The sequence below is a fragment of the Cataglyphis hispanica genome, chromosome 4 (assembly GCF_021464435.1).
Source record: "Cataglyphis hispanica isolate Lineage 1 chromosome 4, ULB_Chis1_1.0, whole genome shotgun sequence".
In the NCBI taxonomy this organism is placed as follows: domain Eukaryota; kingdom Metazoa; phylum Arthropoda; class Insecta; order Hymenoptera; family Formicidae; genus Cataglyphis; species Cataglyphis hispanica.
The window spans coordinates 8,015,001-8,035,796 of NC_065957.1; the positions used below are offsets into that span (position 1 = coordinate 8,015,001).

The 20,796-nt window shown below is 30.9% G+C and overlaps 1 protein-coding gene across 2 annotated transcripts in view; it reads left to right on the top strand.

The window, feature by feature from the left end:
* The window catches only part of LOC126848972 (guanine nucleotide exchange factor for Rab-3A-like), a 24,781-nt gene extending 4,133 nt beyond the window's left edge, over nt 1–20,648 (top strand). The window contains exons 1-9 of one of the 2 annotated variants that reach the window (XM_050590390.1): nt 9,257–9,424; nt 15,115–15,485; nt 16,177–16,465; nt 16,669–16,917; nt 17,205–17,443; nt 17,636–18,019; nt 18,228–18,330; nt 18,411–18,477; nt 18,704–20,648. In XM_050590390.1, coding sequence (XP_050446347.1) covers nt 15,142–15,485; nt 16,177–16,465; nt 16,669–16,917; nt 17,205–17,443; nt 17,636–18,019; nt 18,228–18,330; nt 18,411–18,477; nt 18,704–18,783 — 1,755 coding nt within the window. In that variant the 5' untranslated portion in view covers nt 9,257–9,424; nt 15,115–15,141 and the 3' untranslated portion in view covers nt 18,784–20,648. Of the gene's footprint in view, nt 1–9,256; nt 9,425–15,114; nt 15,486–16,176; nt 16,466–16,668; nt 16,918–17,204; nt 17,444–17,635; nt 18,020–18,227; nt 18,331–18,410; nt 18,478–18,703 lie in introns of those variants that run through there. The other variant, XM_050590391.1, reaches the window with a different exon arrangement.
* The last annotated feature ends 148 nt before the right edge of the window (nt 20,649–20,796 follow it).

Consider the following 20,796-nt stretch of genomic DNA (forward strand, 5'->3'; position numbering starts at 1 on the left):
TGTTGGCATGTCAGCACATTAATTACTCTCTCAGGCTGCGCCAGCTGTCTAGTGCAAAACGATTCCATGTGTTAATCGAGATTAAAAACGTAGCATTTTCATAAAAAGTCGATCTTTCGATCTTGATTCGTGATATGAAATGATTACCAGACCATGAAACTAGAAACAAGTAGATTAACGAATAACAAGCATATAAGGGAAACGAAGAAGTAATAAATTTTAATTAGCAATTTCTGTGAAAATCTCTTGTTAAATAAGCATCTTTTATCAATTAAATAGAAAGTACATGTTTATTTATCATGCTCTTTACGGAATTCTAATATTAATTCTTGAAGCATATTATAGTTTATAATGTGTTTCGCCAAGTATAAGCATATAGAGATTTGACAGATTAAACAGTATTTTTTAGATTATATGATAAAATAATTATAACCGTTTTAAATTTCAATTTACATTACGGGGTGATATTATTGAAATGTTTCGCAAAAATTTAAATACATTTAGAATGTACAAATATTTTATAATTTCATAATTTTAATTATATTGTTTTACTGTCGCATTATATTAGACAATGCTTAAATGAACTATTAAAAAGAAATTAATCCCGTTATCAATGAAAAAATGTAAAAGTCAATTTGCAAAAGTCATCGCACTCACGATGATTTATTTTGATATTTCGAAAGATGCTGCTGTTGTAGAGAATATAATAAAAATGCGTAATAGCTAGAAATAATGCAGGAATAATGCTTTTGAAAAATCTCTCAGAAAGTAATGGAATGACTTATTTAATGGTCTGAAATATATTTCCATTACTCAATAAGTAGTTATTACGATGAAGCGAAATTTGATCGTGAGTTGGATCACAATTACGTGAAAGTTGTAAGGACTGTTTTATTGCTTCGGAAGCGATTAATTTTAATTTCTCCATTTTTTATTTTATTCTAGTGCAAATTTAAAAAATAATATTATTTAAAACATTATGCGCAAAGTGCACTTGTACTTGCGCACAAAATGTCGCAAGTTCATCTCTTTCACACGTGTGAATTTTATACCTGGAAATGATGAGAAAAGATATCATTCGTTTCTTAGATAATTAAGTACAATAGAACTAATTTATATCTGCTATAAAATAATTAAAATAGTGAAATGATATACAAAACAATTGTAAAAGATAGAGAAAATTATGAGAAAGGTTCAAGAGATTTCCTCCGCGTATTCCGTCGCAGTTACGATATTGCTTTATAATCGAAAAGATAGGTGCAGGTGTTTCGGAGAACGGCGAATAATATTTTTTTTTTTGTATCACTTTCTACGGCCCTGAAGTCCCGGATGCCGTTATTCGAGTGGGTCGTTCTACTTGCTCTTGCGCCAAGTGAGACTTTGTCAGCCTTTCTAAAGCGCTGCTAGAGAATCTCAGGATTGGTGAAATATTCTCAAGACATTTGCAAATCATCTTGACAGTATGCATTAAAGTTTGCCTCTACGGACAATGGATTTTAAAATATCATTGTATCTCAATTTTCGGAACATGCGTTTCAAATAAGCATATATATATATATATATATATATATATATATATATATATATATATAATTAAATTTAAAAAAGAGATAATACTAATTTTATATATTCTATTATATATTTTATCAGTTAAGCTATTCATTTCGGAAAATGCAGATTTTGAGAAATTAACGACTTGTCAACTCCCGTAATCTGTATGCGCGTCGATGTATTGTTTTTCATTTTTGTCACAATATTTCTAATATTTTCGAATTTTTTAAAAAATACGAAAAACAAGAGCAAAACCAAAAATTAAAAAAAATTTTTTTTTATATCATTGAATAGTGTTATCCCTTGTTAAACTTTTCTCAAGTTCTCTACAATGAAAGAAACCGCGGAAAACGGCATGTAAATGGGTTCATTCTTCTAAAATGTCACGAGAGAGCCTTTTGTATCACGATGCAGGAGTAGAGCGAAATAGAAAGACCTAGACGACTATTGTAATCTTGAAAACTCGTGACGCGGCACGTACCAACGCGATAAATAAAAAGCCAGATGAGAATACAATAAAGAAGCGCGTGCGATGCAACGTGTACAGTGATGCCTAGTTAATTTGCTTTGTATACTTATTCAGGTACCGGAGACATAGAGTGGGCTAATTACATCTTGCTTCGCGGTGCGGAGATATAATTAAGCAGTTATCAGTCCGAACTCTCCTATCTAAGCTTACGCAAACGCGGCTCGAGTAAATCAACACAAACAACTTTTCGCGTTTTACAGGATATTCTTTATTTACTTTTTACCGAGACCAAAAAAAGCGATTACGATTCGCGATTGTCTCGTCAATTGGCTTCACGATGCGTCGCATTTTCGAAAACCGCTTGAATGAAAACCGGTCTCATATGGGTATGGTATGGATATGGGTTGATATGGATATCTTCCACGTGCGTACGCGGATTATTGACGATAACGGAATCATAGTGACGACTAAGTGGACGATGAAGCGCATATAATTATCATATATTATCGTTTGTAATGAAAGTTCGAGAGAGATGCGTCCTCGTGTTTATAATTTTTTATCAATAAAGCGTTCATGTTTATAAAGTGATCTGATGAGACGTACACAACAAGCCGGTTATTGGACGATAATTATAATGTTATGTGACGTATATATGTATATGCAAAGCTCGGCTTTTAAAGTAGGAACGGCGCAAAACGTGAGAAAAATTTTTGTTTTAATGCATTTTCTCTTTTTTTTTTTACTGTAATACGAACAATAGTCATAGAGGTATAAGACGCATTAATTATCATGAATATCCGAGAATCATTGGTGCGTAAACTACGACTAGTCATTAGTTAGAGAGGTGGAACTAATCACTTTTTCCACTATTCAACACTGCATTGCAGATATATTCATCTCTGCTTCTGTATCGTGACATATAACTTTGTTTGACAACTAAATTTTTTTGACATTATTGCATTTGATATAGATACATTTTTTTCTTATATATATATATATATATTTTTTTTTCTTAAGTTATATATTGTCTTCAAATTAGGAAAAACTATAATTATTTCATAATAATAATTGAATTGATTAGTATTAATAAATTATTTCTTACGATTAAATACATTAAAAAATCTCTTTTTTTAATGACATATTTTAATTTAGAATAAACATAAAAAGCTATATAATTCTTATTTTAATTGATTCATAATTTTATTAAAGCTTAAACTATGCATCAAATTTTTCATCAATATCTTATATTTTGATAACGCTTTTGTAATTTTATTGCGAAATTAATTTCGATTCTTCTTTTATTTCGCATTTACCCATTTTTTTTATGTTATGGAAACACTCACAATTTTATCCACTAATTTTCACAAAAATTCTTGATTCTTAATATTAACGCAGAAAAAAATTGTAATTGGAGCATCGACAGATCCCACGGGTTAATGAACAAATGGAGTATCCAGGTGAACTATCACGCGTATATCCACGTACGTGTACTCGCGTTAGCGTGTCCGCGAAGAAAAGCGTTTGCGATCATCTTCAGAATTTTTTACGGCCAAGTACACGAGAGCTATTTCGTTTATGTGTTGGGAGTACGGGAAGTTGCACACCGTCGAGTAACCACCGACCGTGGAACCTGTCGTACCGGTTTCCGCTGGATTCCGGTCCTCGGTTCGATGGCACCGGGGAGAAATAAACGGGGTGTCTCGCATCCTCGAGATAGTCTTGGAGCACCCAATCACGATATCGTCATTGATTTAATTGGACGCTGCGTTACCTATAAAAAGTTAGATAATCCTACTTTCTTATTCTTACTCGTTAAATTATTTACTAGTTAATCCTTACTCTCTTATTGTTAGATTTAAAACTTTTCTCTTAATTAACATACGATTTAGAGGAATCGAAATCAGTTGAGCTTATTTTTTTTTGGTCATTCTTGTTGATCAACTTATAATAAGATTGAGTTCACCCGAAGAATAAACTTGATTGGTATTTAATGTTCTATTTTTTAAAAGTTTGTTTACCTTTTTTCTTTTTAATTCTAATATGTATATTGGATGTTATTGAAATTTTTGGAGAAGTTTGATTTTAAATTAACAAAGAATACGTATGCAAAACATTTAAAAACATTATCTGTATTATAATGTAAATCGAGATTATTAAAATTCAAGTAGTTGAGCAATATCAAAAATAAAAGTGAACTTTGACGCAGTTAAATGAGCTATACAAATTATACGATGGATATATCAAACGGCTTTCTTTCTTTCAAGGCATTTCATGTTAATTTGCATTTATGGCTTTCAACACAATTAGAGCGCGCAATTAGATTGCAGAGAAGTTCGTTTTAATTCCAATATAGCTTCGCGAGAATTCTCCGTAAGATGTGCGATACTATAGTTGCATCTATCTCGTTTCAGATAAGTAAACGTGCATGTGCATTCGGCGAAAATAAAAATGCTGCGAATGCAATGCGGAGGATGCAGAGAAATGCTGACGCTAGCCGCATAAATCTCGTATGCTTTGTCACGTCTAGTCGGAAGTGCAGCGTGCGATCGTAATGAAAAATATCTCTGAATCTTTCAGTTATTTATTCTCATTATAAATCAAGCTGTCATTGAAAGAAGATATATTACTATTTTGTCGATATTCTTCTCGATTGTAGTATGAAGAAAAAATTTTTAATTATTCTACATACATATCTCAGAAAAAATATCAAGCAAAATGACGATTTTTCTGTTAATCAGACACCTGTTCATAAGCTTGTACATACTGATAATATCGGCATTCATTTTATCACTATTGACAAAACAAAGACTATTGACTGTTATGTAATCAAAAAGTTCTTAAAATATACACTTCAATGCGTAATATCGTGATAAATTAATCAAGACGAGAATTTACTTGAAAATGTATGTATTCAACATTTAACGTTATAATTAAAAATGTTGTATAATTGACAGTCATATATGACTTAGGGTGAAGGCTTTTGAATATATATATAATTCTAATTAGCACGCTGTATAAATCAAAGGTAATTACGCGATCTTAAGAATTATCTTGCGAGGACGCATAACGATCCCACGGTTGTGCATGTGGAATCTCATGTATCTTACAGCTCTTTGAGTTTACGCTCTTTGAAGCGGAATAGATTCGCTCGAGTGCACTTTCTCAGAGGAATATATTTCGTTCAATCTATATATGTTTAAACCAGTGTATTATATGTACATTATAATTTATCATATGACTCGATATAGTTTAATGAAATATTTTGAAAATATTATTAATATTATATTAAACAGATATCGTACAATTGAATATACATTTAATATTATTCTCTTTATGATTACTGAAATTAAATTTGTTATTAAAATATATTGATAATATTTAAATTATTCATCAACAATGAGCAGGTTGTTTTGGGTTACATTAGATAATAGCATATTATTTCTCGTTCGCACAATTTGAATTCCAATATAATTTTTCGAAGCTTAATCTTTAAAATATAAAATATTGAAATTGAAAAACAAGCTTAATAAATAATTATACATGGTGCTAAAAAAAAAAAATTCAACAAAAAAGAATATTATAAAGAAAAATCGGTTTCCGCAATTCTATATATAATCTTAATTTATATAATCTTGTAGTATTTTGCATACATGATTAGTATATTTTGTAATTCTACTTACATACGATTTTTTATTATATCTGTATAAATTTTATATATATATAAATTGAAATATACGTAAAAAGATTCATAATTTTACATAAAAAAATTTCTATATCTTTATATTTCATAATTTCTTTTCTAAAAATTATATAAAATGTTTAAAGTTATGTATATAACAATTGATTTTTTTTTCTTTTGATAATTATTTATCAAGCATATATTTATATATTCTTCTTATAAAATTGCGAGTAAGTTCGTTGACATCGATGGACGTGACATGAAAGTTCACCGTAATAAAATAATAAACTCATTATACTACCGGCTTGTCCATTGTCTGGGCAGTTGCTCTTTGTGACCCACCTACCAACGCTATCCTGCATCGGTTGCTACATGTTATACGGGGTCCTTTTGCACGATGGAATTCACTGCGGCTCACGTGCACAGTCGGGTCACGGCTCGAGGGGAACGTGAGAGCATGTATCTACACATGATCTGCGCGATACTGTCGCAGCATATAGGCACCTATGTATGTAATATCGTGTATGCGTATGGAATTTCTACATGGTGTAAGACTAAGTGCATCGACTGAGCGTTTAAAAATAAGCTGGGAAAATTACGTGGGGATTGCACTCCGTCTTATCTTTTTTCTATCCATATTTATACAAAAATAAAATTGGAAATTCGAATTAAGGATTTTAACAAAATGAATATTTATAAACGCTTTTACATGAAAACAGTTGTCATATTAAAGAGTATATATTTGCTATGTTATATTATATGATAAAATATATAAAAATCGTACAAAATAAAGTTTTCTTTTATCTATGTGTTTAGTTTCATATAATTTTAAAGGAGTTAGTCATTTGATAAAAATGAGACTTTATTTGGGATGATTCGTAATCAGATAATAGTTGGCATAAAAAAAAAAAAACATAAAACAATAGTCTCTTATTGTCACATACCTAATCGTTCATTCACCACCTTTCATACAAAAGAAATTAATTTCTTTTCATGTAATTTTTTTTTATGATAAAATTGCTAAAATATATGCATATAATATTTAATTATACAAACATTTGTAAAAATAAGTATTATAAAATTTTTATTAATATATAATTATATCTTTAAAAAGAAGCAAAATTCATTTTAAAAAATTGTAAAAATAAATTATAAAAATATTTATTGCAAATATTTAAAGCAAATAGAAAACATGAAAAATTTAGATTAGAATAAAATATGTATAAATTTATAAGCAGCGATTTTTTCGTGACTGGTTAATAAAGATGTAAAAGATGAAAAAATTTGATTAATAACAAGCATCTCTTTTTAGCCTATAAGTTTTTCAACGCCACAGTGAATATTGAAAGATGTAATTTAATACAAGCAGCAGCCGCTGCTGAAATATTACTGACAATTCAGATGCCGCGTAGTTTACTTATGAACATAAATTTTTCAATCCTCACCGTCGCACGGGAAAAACTCTCTAGGGTTTTATGGAAATTTCTTGTCGGTATAAATTTCGTGTACGAATTCTGTATCACATTGCATTTTATATATTTCTTGTATATGTATACATTTCAATTCGTCTCCGCTTCCATCGAGGTAAAATCGACGCCGAAAGTGATGAAATCCAACGCAAATAACCGAAAATAACTCTCTCATGCGTACAATATATACATATATTAAAACGTAGCGTATACATTTACGTAAAGAGGAACCTTCACGGCTTTTTTGAATTTTTCAAACATCTTAAAGAGTTTCTCGATATTAATTCTTGCTTGTAACGTAAACATATCTAAATAAAAAATCTTTTGTTAAAAAACATGATTGTTATAATAAAGATTTTATGGCAAAGTAAAGTTTCTCTATTTTTTTTTTTTCGTAAAAAAATAAATTTTATTTTTTTGGTTAGTCAGTGATAAAAAATAAAATTTGCTTGATAATAAATATTAGTATTAAAAAATTGGATAAATTTTACGTCAAACTTTTTTCTTTAATAAACGTTTTTTTTAATGACGTTTCTATATTTTTTGGCGATAAATCAATTCTTTTAAAACAAACAGTGGTTGTTGTATTTATACGAATTAGATTTGTAAATCAACAATTTCGATTAAAAATAGCACGATATATTTTAATTTGGTAAGTGCAGTTTCATTATCGACAGGATATAGTCGAGCTCTCACCAAGTCAAAGTTGCGCGATGCAACACAATGCAGCGAACAATGCATCGCGGTTACGACGGTTGTAAAAGGAATCCTCAAGTTACTCTTGCGATGTAACGTCGTTTGGAAAGCATTGTGGCAGACTTTAATGTTGCTTTCAATGCTAACTGCCAATGAGACTCTTAAAATGTCGAAGCCAGCAATGTATCTATTTAAAAAATTTTGTACACATAAATAAGAAATCTAACAAAATTCTCCTGTTATTGCTATCTTTTTATCATTCCATATATATAATAATAATATTAATATAAATTTATGGAAATAATATTAGCTTTTAAACTTTTTGGAAAAAATAAATAATTAAATATAATGCTCAATATGCGCGTAGGAGGAAACCGGTAGATGTTTATTAATGCTTCTAGCCATATATATATATATATATATATATATATATATATATATATATATATATATACAGGGGTCGCCGTGTATCAAGGGTCATATTTATCTCATTGAGTCCTATCAAACTCAATTACCGACTCTATAATTAACATTCCAGCTAACCGTTCTGGCTAACCTACTCAAATAGGTACAAGAGGGATGTATTATTATTGAAAACAACACATGGAAAGAAAAGTTTTCAGACGAACAAGTAGTCGGAGGAAAAAGAAATAAAAACAGAAAGAAAGAAAAATCTAAAAAGAAACAAGCAAACAAATAAAAATGTTAAATACAAGCAATAAGTGAACGCACAGTTATTTGACATTCCAGATAAAAATATAATCAGTCAATAATGCACCAATCATACTTTGCGAGAAAAACAATCAGCCAATAATTTTTCCTTGAGTAAGTAAAAAAATATAGTTAAGAATAATCCGTGATACGAGTAAAAATGGATAATTATTCTAATTGTTGATCTTATCTAGATATGATTGATTAATGACAATTCTTTCTGAGAATTGAACACAACAGATGTAAAATGAATAAATTATTCTTCGAAGATAATTATTTTTATTATTATACACTCACACGTTTTTTTAAAAAAACTTAATCATGAGATAAACGAAGAATTTAATGCAAAAATAAAGTAAGTAATAATTTTCAAGATTTATTTTGAGCATAAAGTTGCGTATCTAAAATAGATCTTAGGAATTGTGAAATTCTTGCGTAATTCTTGCTTCAATTTGCTCCAAATCTTCAATTTGCTCCAATTCTTCAATTTGCGATTCTATATTTGAATCATTATTATTGGCATATATTACTCCTACGAATGTATCGCAATTGCACAACGTAACTTCTTTCTCGGATTGTCACAGCAGGTTGATGATGTACGGTGAAGTGGATGATGATCGTGGCGATGCCAAGTGAAGGGGGAGAGAGAGATCATTGGCATATCTTCGAGAGTGGGAGGAAGTAGTAGGTTCAGTCTGCGTCGAACCGCCGCGAAGCGTGGATTCATTGACACATGAACCGATCAGTTTTGCCTTTGTTTATCATTGATTTTGCAATTATCGCGTGATTGATCTTTTATATTGAAAATAACGAATGTTGCTGACAAGGCACCTCGAGGGGATTTAAAAGGTATGCTGCGCAGCTTGCTGGAAACTTGATGTCACTTTGCTTCTGCTTTTGACAGTTTAACGCTCGCGGAATGTCAGTCTGTTTATCGTAATCACTCGGAGATATTCTCATCCTCTGCCTGTCATATCTTCGCGACGAGTCCCATACGTCATTCCGACTCTCGTGTCTCTTGAGATAAAAGACATTTTGCGGCGCGAGTATGTTAGGGAATAAAGTTCTTTGTTGAATAAACATCGTCTAACTTTTGGCTAATTATGCATTAGAGAAACATAAATTGAATATGTAGAATATAATGAACTTATAAACGAGCTAGTAATTTAGCTAGAAATTTTCTTTGTCACTGCATTGCCGATGAATTTAATATTTATTGCCGCCTATATTTTTATTTGTTACAATAGCAATATTGGTGCAGATGTATTTTTCACACGAGATATAGCCATATCTCATATATTACGTGCATATTAATTTTAGCAATCGCAGTGCAATTGCGACAAATATCGAATCTCGTGAAATCTGACCTTCGACTCTCGATAGCAATTCATTCTCGGATTGGCTAGACCGTTCGATTGATAGAGCATATCGACAGAAAATTACTTCAGCGTATTTTTTTTAAATGATATTTTTTTCCATTAGTCGCCGTGAATCGAGGTTTTATTAAACAAGTGGAATGTGCAACGCTCGTTTTTTGCCAGAAGTTGATTTAAAAATATGTGGGAAGTGTCGAGAGAGAGAGAGAGAGAGAGAGAGAGAGAGAGAGAGAGAGAGAGAAATAAGTTAGCGCGTTTAATGTAAGCTACATTGTTACATTGTGCATTTTAATTACTGGATATGCATAATTTATTCGTTCCCATTCGCATCGAACCCCTCCGCTCATTCTATTTATCTGTTTGTAATCGCAATGAGCAGACGTTTTGTTATCAAATGAAAACCAGATACCAATATACGATAACGCACTTCCGTTTTATCCTTCCTCCCGCCCTCCCCCCGCTCACACATTCGTTTCCTAAGCATTTAATAATGCTGAATAATTGATTGCGGTGAATTTTGTTGTTGCGGCGACATAAAACGTGGATATTTTATTATAAATGATTATGCGATCAAAATTTATTCGATAAATATATATTAATGTTCTTGAATATATGAGAGAATTTTGCACAATTAATATTAGAATAGCCATTTGACTAAACATAATTAAAATTAATAAATAATAGTTTATTGTAAAATATTTATTATATATAATGTTTAATATATAACCTGGATAAAAATATTATATTTGATGTTAAATATTAGAAAAATCACACACATAATGTTGATTTAAAGTTCTTTTTTTTGTATCTCATGAACTAATTACTGTTATAAATTTTATATTAAAAAATATAATATATTTTCTTTATTTTATTATCTGTATAGCTTTTTTGTATCACTAATCAACAATTAATGATATTCTTCTATCTTTACCGTTGTGTTATCGTTCGTGAATGTAGTACATCTCGAGAGCATGAATACTGTTTGAATTATGCGATGATAATTGATAATCAGCTGTAGTGGTACGAAGCGAAACATTGCTGGATGGATTAACTCGCCCTTATATTGTCACTGTATCATTCATGATATGTCGATTCTACAATCGGAAATTGTACAATGTCCTGTATTGCAGTTTCCGTGCTACAATATTACACGATGTGTAATTAAAACAAAAAGGAATAACTGTGTGAATAACGCTGTGCATAAACAAAACAAAAAAAAAAAAAAATCGCGTTTGTCAGCCGTGACAAAACGGATGACTGTGTCATGCATCGCAAAAAAGTAAAATAATGACATTATACATGGTATGCGTCACCAATAAACGCTACACAAAAATATGAAGAGCGATCGTAAATTTTATACGTTATCAATAAAGAGATGCAGCTTTATATATATATAATTCAGCTTGTAATTATGTATATTTCTCATTAATATATGATAATTATTCAGTGTAAAAGAGAACAAAAAAGTAACGAAAATATAATATGTTAAGGTGCACCTGTGTACAAAGTCACCTGTGTCAAAATTGGGCGACGATGTGTAAAATGATACACATACGCTCCGACTTGTATTTTGCGTTTAATTTTTAATTGCACGTTTGCACGTTTTTTGCGATAGCATCTTATTTTTGCAACTTTGTATTATTTTATCAAAAATTTATGTGGCGAGATCAGACTTCGCGAATCGTTTCGTATATATTTAATTTTACAGAGAAATTTTTTAATTTTTTTTTTACGGATATACACGTATATAGTTATTAATAGTGAGTAGTAAATACGCTGATATTGTAGTTAATTTAACTTAGTAGACTACTTAACTGCGCAGGCGTGACTATACTAGTAAGCAGGAAATTAAATTATGCCTCCGTTACTTGCGTACATCTAGGTCATGTGATTGAGGCCTATTCTCTGCTATAATTTTCAAGGCAGAAGTATCTTTGATCCTATATCATTACATTATATTTTGATCTTCTTAATCTTCTGTTTGACTAACAAGTTTGTACAGTCGATTATCTAAATTATCAGTTTTTTAGATTATAATTTAAGTTTGGCTTATATAATTATTTATGTTGCTAAATTCAATCCCGCTATATTTTATCTCTCGATAAATATATATTATATATTTATATCATGACATAATGTATGCAGTTTGACTAAAAATTGATAACTTATTTATGTATTTTTTTTTTTATCATGTCAGAAAGAGAATCGGTAAAAGAGAGTAAGCGTGTTTATTAAATAAATAAAAAAATTGATCTCATAAATAAAATATCAATAGCGTTGCTAGTGAAAAATCGGGTATGTATATAAGAGGACTCTAATAAATATTTATCGACACTTCTAAATCAGATGAGAAGAGACTACAGCATGATCAGAGTCTGAACTTACATCTGGCATTTTGGCCTTGCCCACGCTAAGTTATTTGAAAACTCTGACTCACTAATTCCGAAGATTTTACGTGATGATTCGAAGTGATATGAATTTTGATGGGTTCAATCCTATATTTTAGTATGCGAGAACAATTTTTTAAATCAACAAAAAAGAAATTGTCTCTATTGAGAGTGAATATAGAAACTTGAACTTGGTAAGGTACATCAGGCAATTTTAATTCCTGCCTCGCGTTCTTTATCCTTGCCTTTCAAAAATGTCGATGATCTCACGACGAAAGAATAGATCTCTCTTTCTTCCTTTATATTTGGTGGACAAAATGAAAGCAAACATGGGATGAATACAGTCGTATCTTTTGCTGTCGTGGTACGGATGTTCATGTTCAAGTATTCTGCGGCTGGTACACGGTCGCACGCGGCTTATGCGTTTGCGCGTGTGTGTTAACGCATACACGTTTCATGGATGTGAGTGATAGGTACCCATACCTTCTAGATATCAATTCAAATACCGTGTGTGTGTGTGTAACTAGTACACACAAAGCATGAAAGAGACAGAGAGAGAGAGAGAGAGAGAGCGTGCAAGGCCAGGGCCGTATATCTAAGGAGTTTTATCATGGATCGTGGAATTTTTCGCAATGCTTCCCCCATAAACGTTAATTGCGCCTCTTGATCTTCTTCCTAATCTTTGTTAACTGATAATTAAGCGCGGGATTACATCAGTCTTCGTCGGCGCGATACGAATCAGATGTTGGTTTCGCACTTTATGTATGTCTACACATGTAATACGTTAGTTTCTATTAAACTTTTAATAAAGTAATATGAATTTATCTGTCTCTCTCTCTCTCTCTCTCTCTTTCTTTTTATAATTGAATACACTCTATTTGGCCTTTATAAAATGTTCCTTTAATTGAAATCTTGGATTGTAACTGTTTAAATTATATACAGGAAATTAAGCCTCTTGACAGATATACATATATATCTAACTTGCATTATCATGTGATTCTGACCTGTCATATGTTCGAGAGAAGTGTTTGCATAAGCGTAACGTGTGCCCGGCTGTACCATTCGCCGCCTTCTCGCGCGATCACGGTTTAACCGTGACGCAATTCTCGCGCGACCCTCATACAGCCCCCAAGGAAATCATCTTCGTGGATTTCGTGGCACTGGTTGTGATCACACATTGTTGTCTCGTGAGAATATGTGAAGACAATTCACGTGATATTCTCGAAGCTCTAAAGATTCATTAGTATTGTTTTCGTGACATTGTAGAAATTATAGTCTATTTATCGCTTAAATCGTGTGAAAAAGAAGAGAGACGAGCAAGAGATGGGTAAAATGTATTAAAATCATATATAATATTCTTATTTGTATTTGCAGCATTTTTTTCGAGTGAAAAATATTACACGATTGATAAAACTTACTGTCAAGTTTCATCGTGATTTGATGATATAGAACTTTTAAATTTATAGAGAGACTCAGAAAATTGTAGTAGCTTCAGCAGCGATTAAAATAATTCTATGCATGCATGCAAATCAAGTTGCATACTCTTCCGCATATTTTCCATCACAATTAGCGTTATTCTGCGAAATTCAACTGGAAATTTACTCATATTTGCATTTATTAGGATATGAAATATGCGATTAAAAGTAAGCGTGCTATTGAAAGTAAAATTGGAATTTTAACTAAAAACGTTATATCTATGATAAATGATTTGATGAAACAACTAATGACACACATGTAAGTTTTGCATCTAATCATTTTTACAATTACATATTTTTATCGCGTTTTCAACGACGGTGCTATTTGAGAGAGAATGTATTAGCAATTACAACAAGAATAGAAATTTTATGAGTTCCTAATTGCTCTTGATTTGCGAGAGGGCGTGTGAGTGGACATATCCCCTTCTAACCATAAGTATTATGTACATGAAAGATATGGCACAATGACGTAAGGACATGCGTGCAGCACGATAGCCTTCCTTTTTATTATCTCGAATTGTATCTGTAAGCATTAGTGATTAAAGGATATTAGAATAGTTAGGAAATACACATATATTTTTAGGAAAGATAATTAATAGAAACAGAATTTTTCCATATACTTTAATTTTATATCTAACGTAACATAAGTTGTTTTTTTTTTTACTAATTTTTTTATTAATTGGATGTAATAAGTGTAATTAAAATAATTAATTGCATTTATTTGTATCCTTATTCTATTAAAGCGTTTTTGTTGAACATCTGTGAAAAATTCGAGATTGTTATAATTTAAATTTTTGTAGGAAAATTTAGTATGATTACGTAATTACGTAATGACCGTGGCAGATAATAGGCTTCGACATATGCTAATAAGCTTAAATTTTGCAAAGTGTATAATGCACTTATATAATGAGTAACAGCCAGTGCGTGCGTGTAATACGCGTGTTGTTGCCTACGCAAGAAATGCATGGAATTTGCGAGTTATTTATAAAACAAGGATTTTTCTGAGGCTTCAATCGTTCCAATATTGCTGTCGTATATCATGCACGTATAATTAAGAACAAAATTGAAATGAATTATTTTTTAAATAATTATTTAAATTCTTTAGTTTTTAACATTAGATTATATGATTCCTTGCTTTGTAAAATTAAGTTATATCAATGTTTATAAATTTTTATAGTACTTCAAAAGAGAGAGAAATATAAAAGAATAGGATACGATTTTATAATAAAACAAATTTTTTTTTTCGTGAAAAAAAAAACCGTTATTCGTGAAATAACTGAGATGACATGAATACATTCTAGCTTGAAGTCCGGCCACAGTGAGACGTCATGAAGGAGGTCCAGGAGCAGCAGCAGCCGGAGTCAATGGAATCCAACGAGTCGGTTTCCGGCTCGAACGAGTACGCCTATCGACCGCTCACGACAAAGCACAGAAGGGCCGGAAGTACTGGAACAACCGGCGACGAGGAATACACCACGGACGAGGATGAGCTCTACACGGATGAAGCTGATTGCTCGATCGGCGCCACGTTACATCCGCCTCATCCCATTCTTAAATCAGACCTCGCGAGAGCAGCCACGGACCTATTCGGATATGTCGCTAAACGCGAGGATGAAGACGAAGAACCCACTAGTCTGTTCGATGAAGATGATAACAAGTTCCTAGGTGATAGGTGCGTTTAAGCATTGATTTCTTCTACTTTCATAGAAAAAATGCTTTCTTACTTCTGAATAAATACTAAATTAATAAATAAAAATAAAAATATATACTAAAATTGCTTTCTTGCTTCTGAATATATACTGCGAAATATTTTCGCAGTATATATTTAGAATTATGCAATAGAATCTTTATAGCTTGTATTATAATTTGTGAAAAGATATAAAATGAATAAACAAAGAAAAAGAGTCTGCTGGAAAAAATAATATATTTTATGTTATTATAGCAAAACTTTTGTCAGTTATTATATGCAATATTATTCTCTGAAGAATACCAAAGTGATTTAATTGATTTTATTATAATAATATATTATGGTTTTTTTTTCTCGTAAGCAATGATTTTATTATAATAGAAAAGTACAAGTCTTCTAGAAATAAATAATTTTTTTTAATTAGCAAATTTTCTATTTTATCAACATAATAGATTTTACTGTAATATTGAATAATTGATTATGATAAGAAAATTTAGCTGCATTTACATCGAATATGCAGGAAAATTCTTCTTCTTTGTAGAAAGTACAAGTACTGAATTTTAACTTTTTGTCGATGTTTAATACCATTATATATTAATTGTATTATTATTAAAATGTTGCAATACCTTTATGTATCATTAAAAATTATAACATGATTTGCATATTTTACTTTTAGCTCAACCAAAACCGCTCCACTGTTCGCGTACAACGAAAAGTTACAAGGTGTTCTATCGAGACATCGAAATCCATCGGAAGAGAAGAAGGCGGTAAAGTCCTGCGAGTTAAAATCTCATGAATTGGAAGTCTTGGAGTCTACAACTCAGCATACAAAACCTTTGGATTTTCGATTGAATACAGTTCAATCTGCGGGAGAAACAAGCGATGAGAAAATTGATACGGACTCGATAAAGAACGATAATTCCCATGAATCCTTGAGAAAATTCTCTCTTCCCAAGGATGTAAAGGTAATTTTAGTTCTTGTTTTATCAGACTTTGAGTATTCTTGACATATAAAAATAAAACAAATATTAATAAAATAATATTTTTTTATACACTCTCTCTATAAAAGTGTGTAATGTTAAAAATAAATTTGCTAATATTTTTATGTAATTTTTTTCTTTGTTTATATATATGTAGTATAACAAAATATTTGTGAAAATGATTTTAGTCGGAAGTACCATCGAAGCAAGAATTACTATGCGTTCCTAAAAAAACCAGCAGCCCGCCGTCGCCTACCACACTGCAATGGGAAAGAGCAGTGGCCGAAGTAAAAGAACATGCGGTGGCGAAGCTGCAGGAAGAACTTAAAAGGGCTCATGAGGAATTGAAACTGAAAGACGAGGAAGTGGCTAGACTTTCGCGGATCAGGCAAGATGTAGAAGCTGAGCTCGAAGAACTCACTGCCAGTCTTTTTCAAGTTAGTCGCCAGTTTTATATTTGTCAGATAGAAAAACAAAAGAATATATATATATATATATATATATATATATATATATATACACACACACACACACATACATATACATATACATATAAAATAAAAAAATAAAAAATAATTTAAAAATTTTAAGGATAAAGATAATATTCAAGCGTTAAATTTAACTATCGATTTATGTAGGATTTGAAAAATCAGCAAAAGCTAAAGCAATACTTGTTTTTATATGCTTGAAGATTCGGATTATTTAATATAAAATATATGTTTAGGAAGCACATAATATGGTTCGAGAGGCTAATGTACGCCAGGCAACGGCGGAGCGTCTTCTAGAGGAAAGTCGCATGAAATCGGAAGTGCTTGCGGCCGAAGTAGCAGCTTTGAAAACTTTGGTCCTTACATCCACACCGTCAAGGCCCAATCCCCATTTGCATCCTCAAATCGATATGAAAGGTCGTCTTAGTAATGGGGAAGAGGGTCAGCAGGGCCTTTTTACGAAGAAACATCGAAGGTAATAATCAATAATATAAAAATAATTATAATTTACAAAAAAATAGAATTTTAGAATTATTAAAAAATTGCTAATGTTTGAAATCGGAAACAGTTTAATATATGTATAGCTATTTATTATATATAATTTATATTTGCAAGATAAGATGTAAATTGATAACACGTTTAAAAATAATTTACAACTTTAATGCAGATCGCCGTCGCATTTTAATTTAAAATATGGTCGCGAAAATTCACCGCCTGATTCACCGGTGAAGGAGCAAAGATTGCCGTTATCGACTGACAAGGAGATTCTCGAGAGGGATTGGAAGCGGGAACGCGAGAAGGAGAAAGAAAGGGAATGCAAAGACTTCGGTTTGGAAGTCGATCCGAGAATGCATACAGAGTTTCTCAGGTGGAAGGCAAATCCTTGCGTTGACAAGAGCGATCCCTTCGTTGCGAGGGTATTTAGGGAAGATATCGACTTGTGTTTAGATTTCCCTAATAAAGAATTGGGAGCTAAAGTCAGGCAAGCCGTTCTGGACGGCATTATCTTTATCGAAGCGGTCAGCGATAAAACAAAACTCGCTTTTCCCAAGTACGTCCTCAAGTATCGCATAGTAAAATATTCGATATTACATTTTATAATTGTAACATTTTAATAATGTCTCCGAGAAATTGCATTACAATTTGCAAGATTGCTACAATATAATTAAAAGAGTTTGTACCATATGAGTAGATTTTCTATTATTTACGATAAAACATAAAATGTTTTTATTTAAATAACAATAATATTTTAATTTTAGAAAATGCGCACTGTTAGAGGCACCACGACAATGTCATTATCGTATGCGACTTGGTGATCAAGAAAATCAATGGCACTGCATTTCGCAGATTTGTCGCAATCGAGTAAGTTTTAATAATTAGTTAAAAATTTATTCTATATCATTAAAGATTCTATTTTGTAAGAGATTTTATTTTTACTACAGATTATAGCGGTGTGTGATTTTCTTAATTATCTGAGATACGTCGAGCGTGGTCTCGTCAAAAGCTCAGGTAAGTCATATATATAAAATAAAATTTCAAACATATAATAATAAATACATTTTATTATAATACATAATAGAAAGAAAAAATTTGACAGTTTATTAAAAAATTAGGTTAATTAAAAAGTTAAAATATTAAAAATTCTAAGAAAATTTAAAAATTAAAGAACATTTATCTATCTCTCTTTATTAATGTTGATAACTGCTTAATCGAATTTTGTAATATACGCTTTCAGTTCATGACGTTTATTGGGAAATCACGCGACTAAGAAAGGAAATGGTTTTCGCACGATTGGGTCTGGCATTGTCATCCTGAGGTACGCGCAGACGAGATGTTATTTAGTCTCGAATTAATTTTAGCCAGGAGTTTTTGACAGCCATTTTTTGAGAGAATCAATGCGTAGATTACGCAAAAAATTGATATAATTTAGCGACGATCTCGTCGATCATCGGCCTTTCACCTAACGAAGGTGATAATACCATCATTTTTGAGATATCTAGAGTCTCTCTAATTCTGTGAAATAATTCTGATGATAACAATGTTTCCAAGAAATTTATATGTTGTTGAAGAGGCTATATTATTTATGAAAAGTATGTGTAATTTATTCATAGAATTTTATTTTCTTTTTTTATTTGTGTTGCGCGATCAATGAATTAACTCGCTGCATTAATTTATTTCTACTTCTTTACACATACATTACTCAGGATTAGATTTGGCATTAAGTTTCAAAAGAAGCGTCATTTTTTCCACACATGAATTTCGTCGAAATATTGATGCCTTCTATGGCAGATCTTAGGTTTAGTTATCTGCAAACAAATTAAAAGCAGCACTGAAGCTGATTACAAGGCTGTGAATGAAATCTTGACAGGCGGATGAGGTCGATGGTACTCCTACATGAAAAATGTAAATAATATAAGAGATTTTTGAGATGTTGTATCATGTTTTTTCAAGTTTAACTGAACATCATCGAACTATCGTTAAACTCATGTGAATTACAACATTTTAATAAGAATTTTGAATCTATTGACGTTTATTCCATGAGATAGTTAGTGGTTAACACAATCATATTATATAATCATATTATGAAATTACATGATATCGCGTGATTTGGTATTAACATCAAAGAAAAAGACTCAGTGTTTGTGAATTATTTATTTAAATCTTATATCGTATTTTTGACTTGTTGTTGTATTAATTTTTTTATTCATACACACGTATATATTTTGTTGTTTTTAATTTATCGGTTTATATGTTGTGTATAATCTGATTTTATTAATTATTGATTGTTAACAATTCTTAAGTGTTTATACCGAATCCCGAGATCGTAAAATTCGTCATTTAGAAGTTATACTCATTGTTGGATCATGATGACTATATATATATATATATCTACTTTCGATATTATTACTCTTAGGAAAGATTTACATCTGTGTGGACCATACGAATCTCAAAATTCTTAGTGTACATAGAACTAGAAACTTCTATCATGTCTCATAATACTTCTACACGTCTATTATAATGCGTCCGATTATACGGAACATTTGTTTATACTCTACAAATATTAATCTGGCATGTTGAAAGTATAGATTCTTTGATATAGATTACGTTAATATATCAATCGAAACTGACATTTACGTCAGTTATGTATTTTCTGAGATTGTATATATAAATATCTATCATATATTTTGTTTACTACGAGGATATTTTTCAAATTGAATTTCGAATCGCAATATGCTAATCGACTCTTTAGGCAAATAATCTCTGCAACAATTCGCTCGATGTGCGATTCGAAATATTAAATTACAAAAATGATGTATAGTTATTTCGTTGTTGTAAGGCGATGCTGATTTATTAGTAAGATCTTATTTTGACTCTCTGTTGTCTTCCATTAATTCAACTTTATTTGCTGTGACAGTAAGTGAAAATATGCAAAACGATTTATAGATTAATTGACTTCAAATCATGCCAAGCGTACAAATTATAGCCAACGATAAAAACGAATAACGTTCCTTTGGATATTTTCCACTGGATGTGGAAAAAGATTTCTTCTAAGCAAGTTTTCTTCTGTGAATAGAAAATGTGTTGATTGTATATGAAATGTGTAAATAGAATCTTCTAACATTACTTGAGATAAAAACTTGTATTTAAAAATGAAATATAAATTATCGCTATTGCAAAAATGTGATGACTTGATGACTAATTGTCATAATTCTTCTGAAAACTTTTTTTTTCCTTTTCTCTTTTGATTAATTCTATTTTATAAATTATTCACTTTTTCATAGAAAATTATATATTAGTTAATATAATATATAATAATGTACAAATATA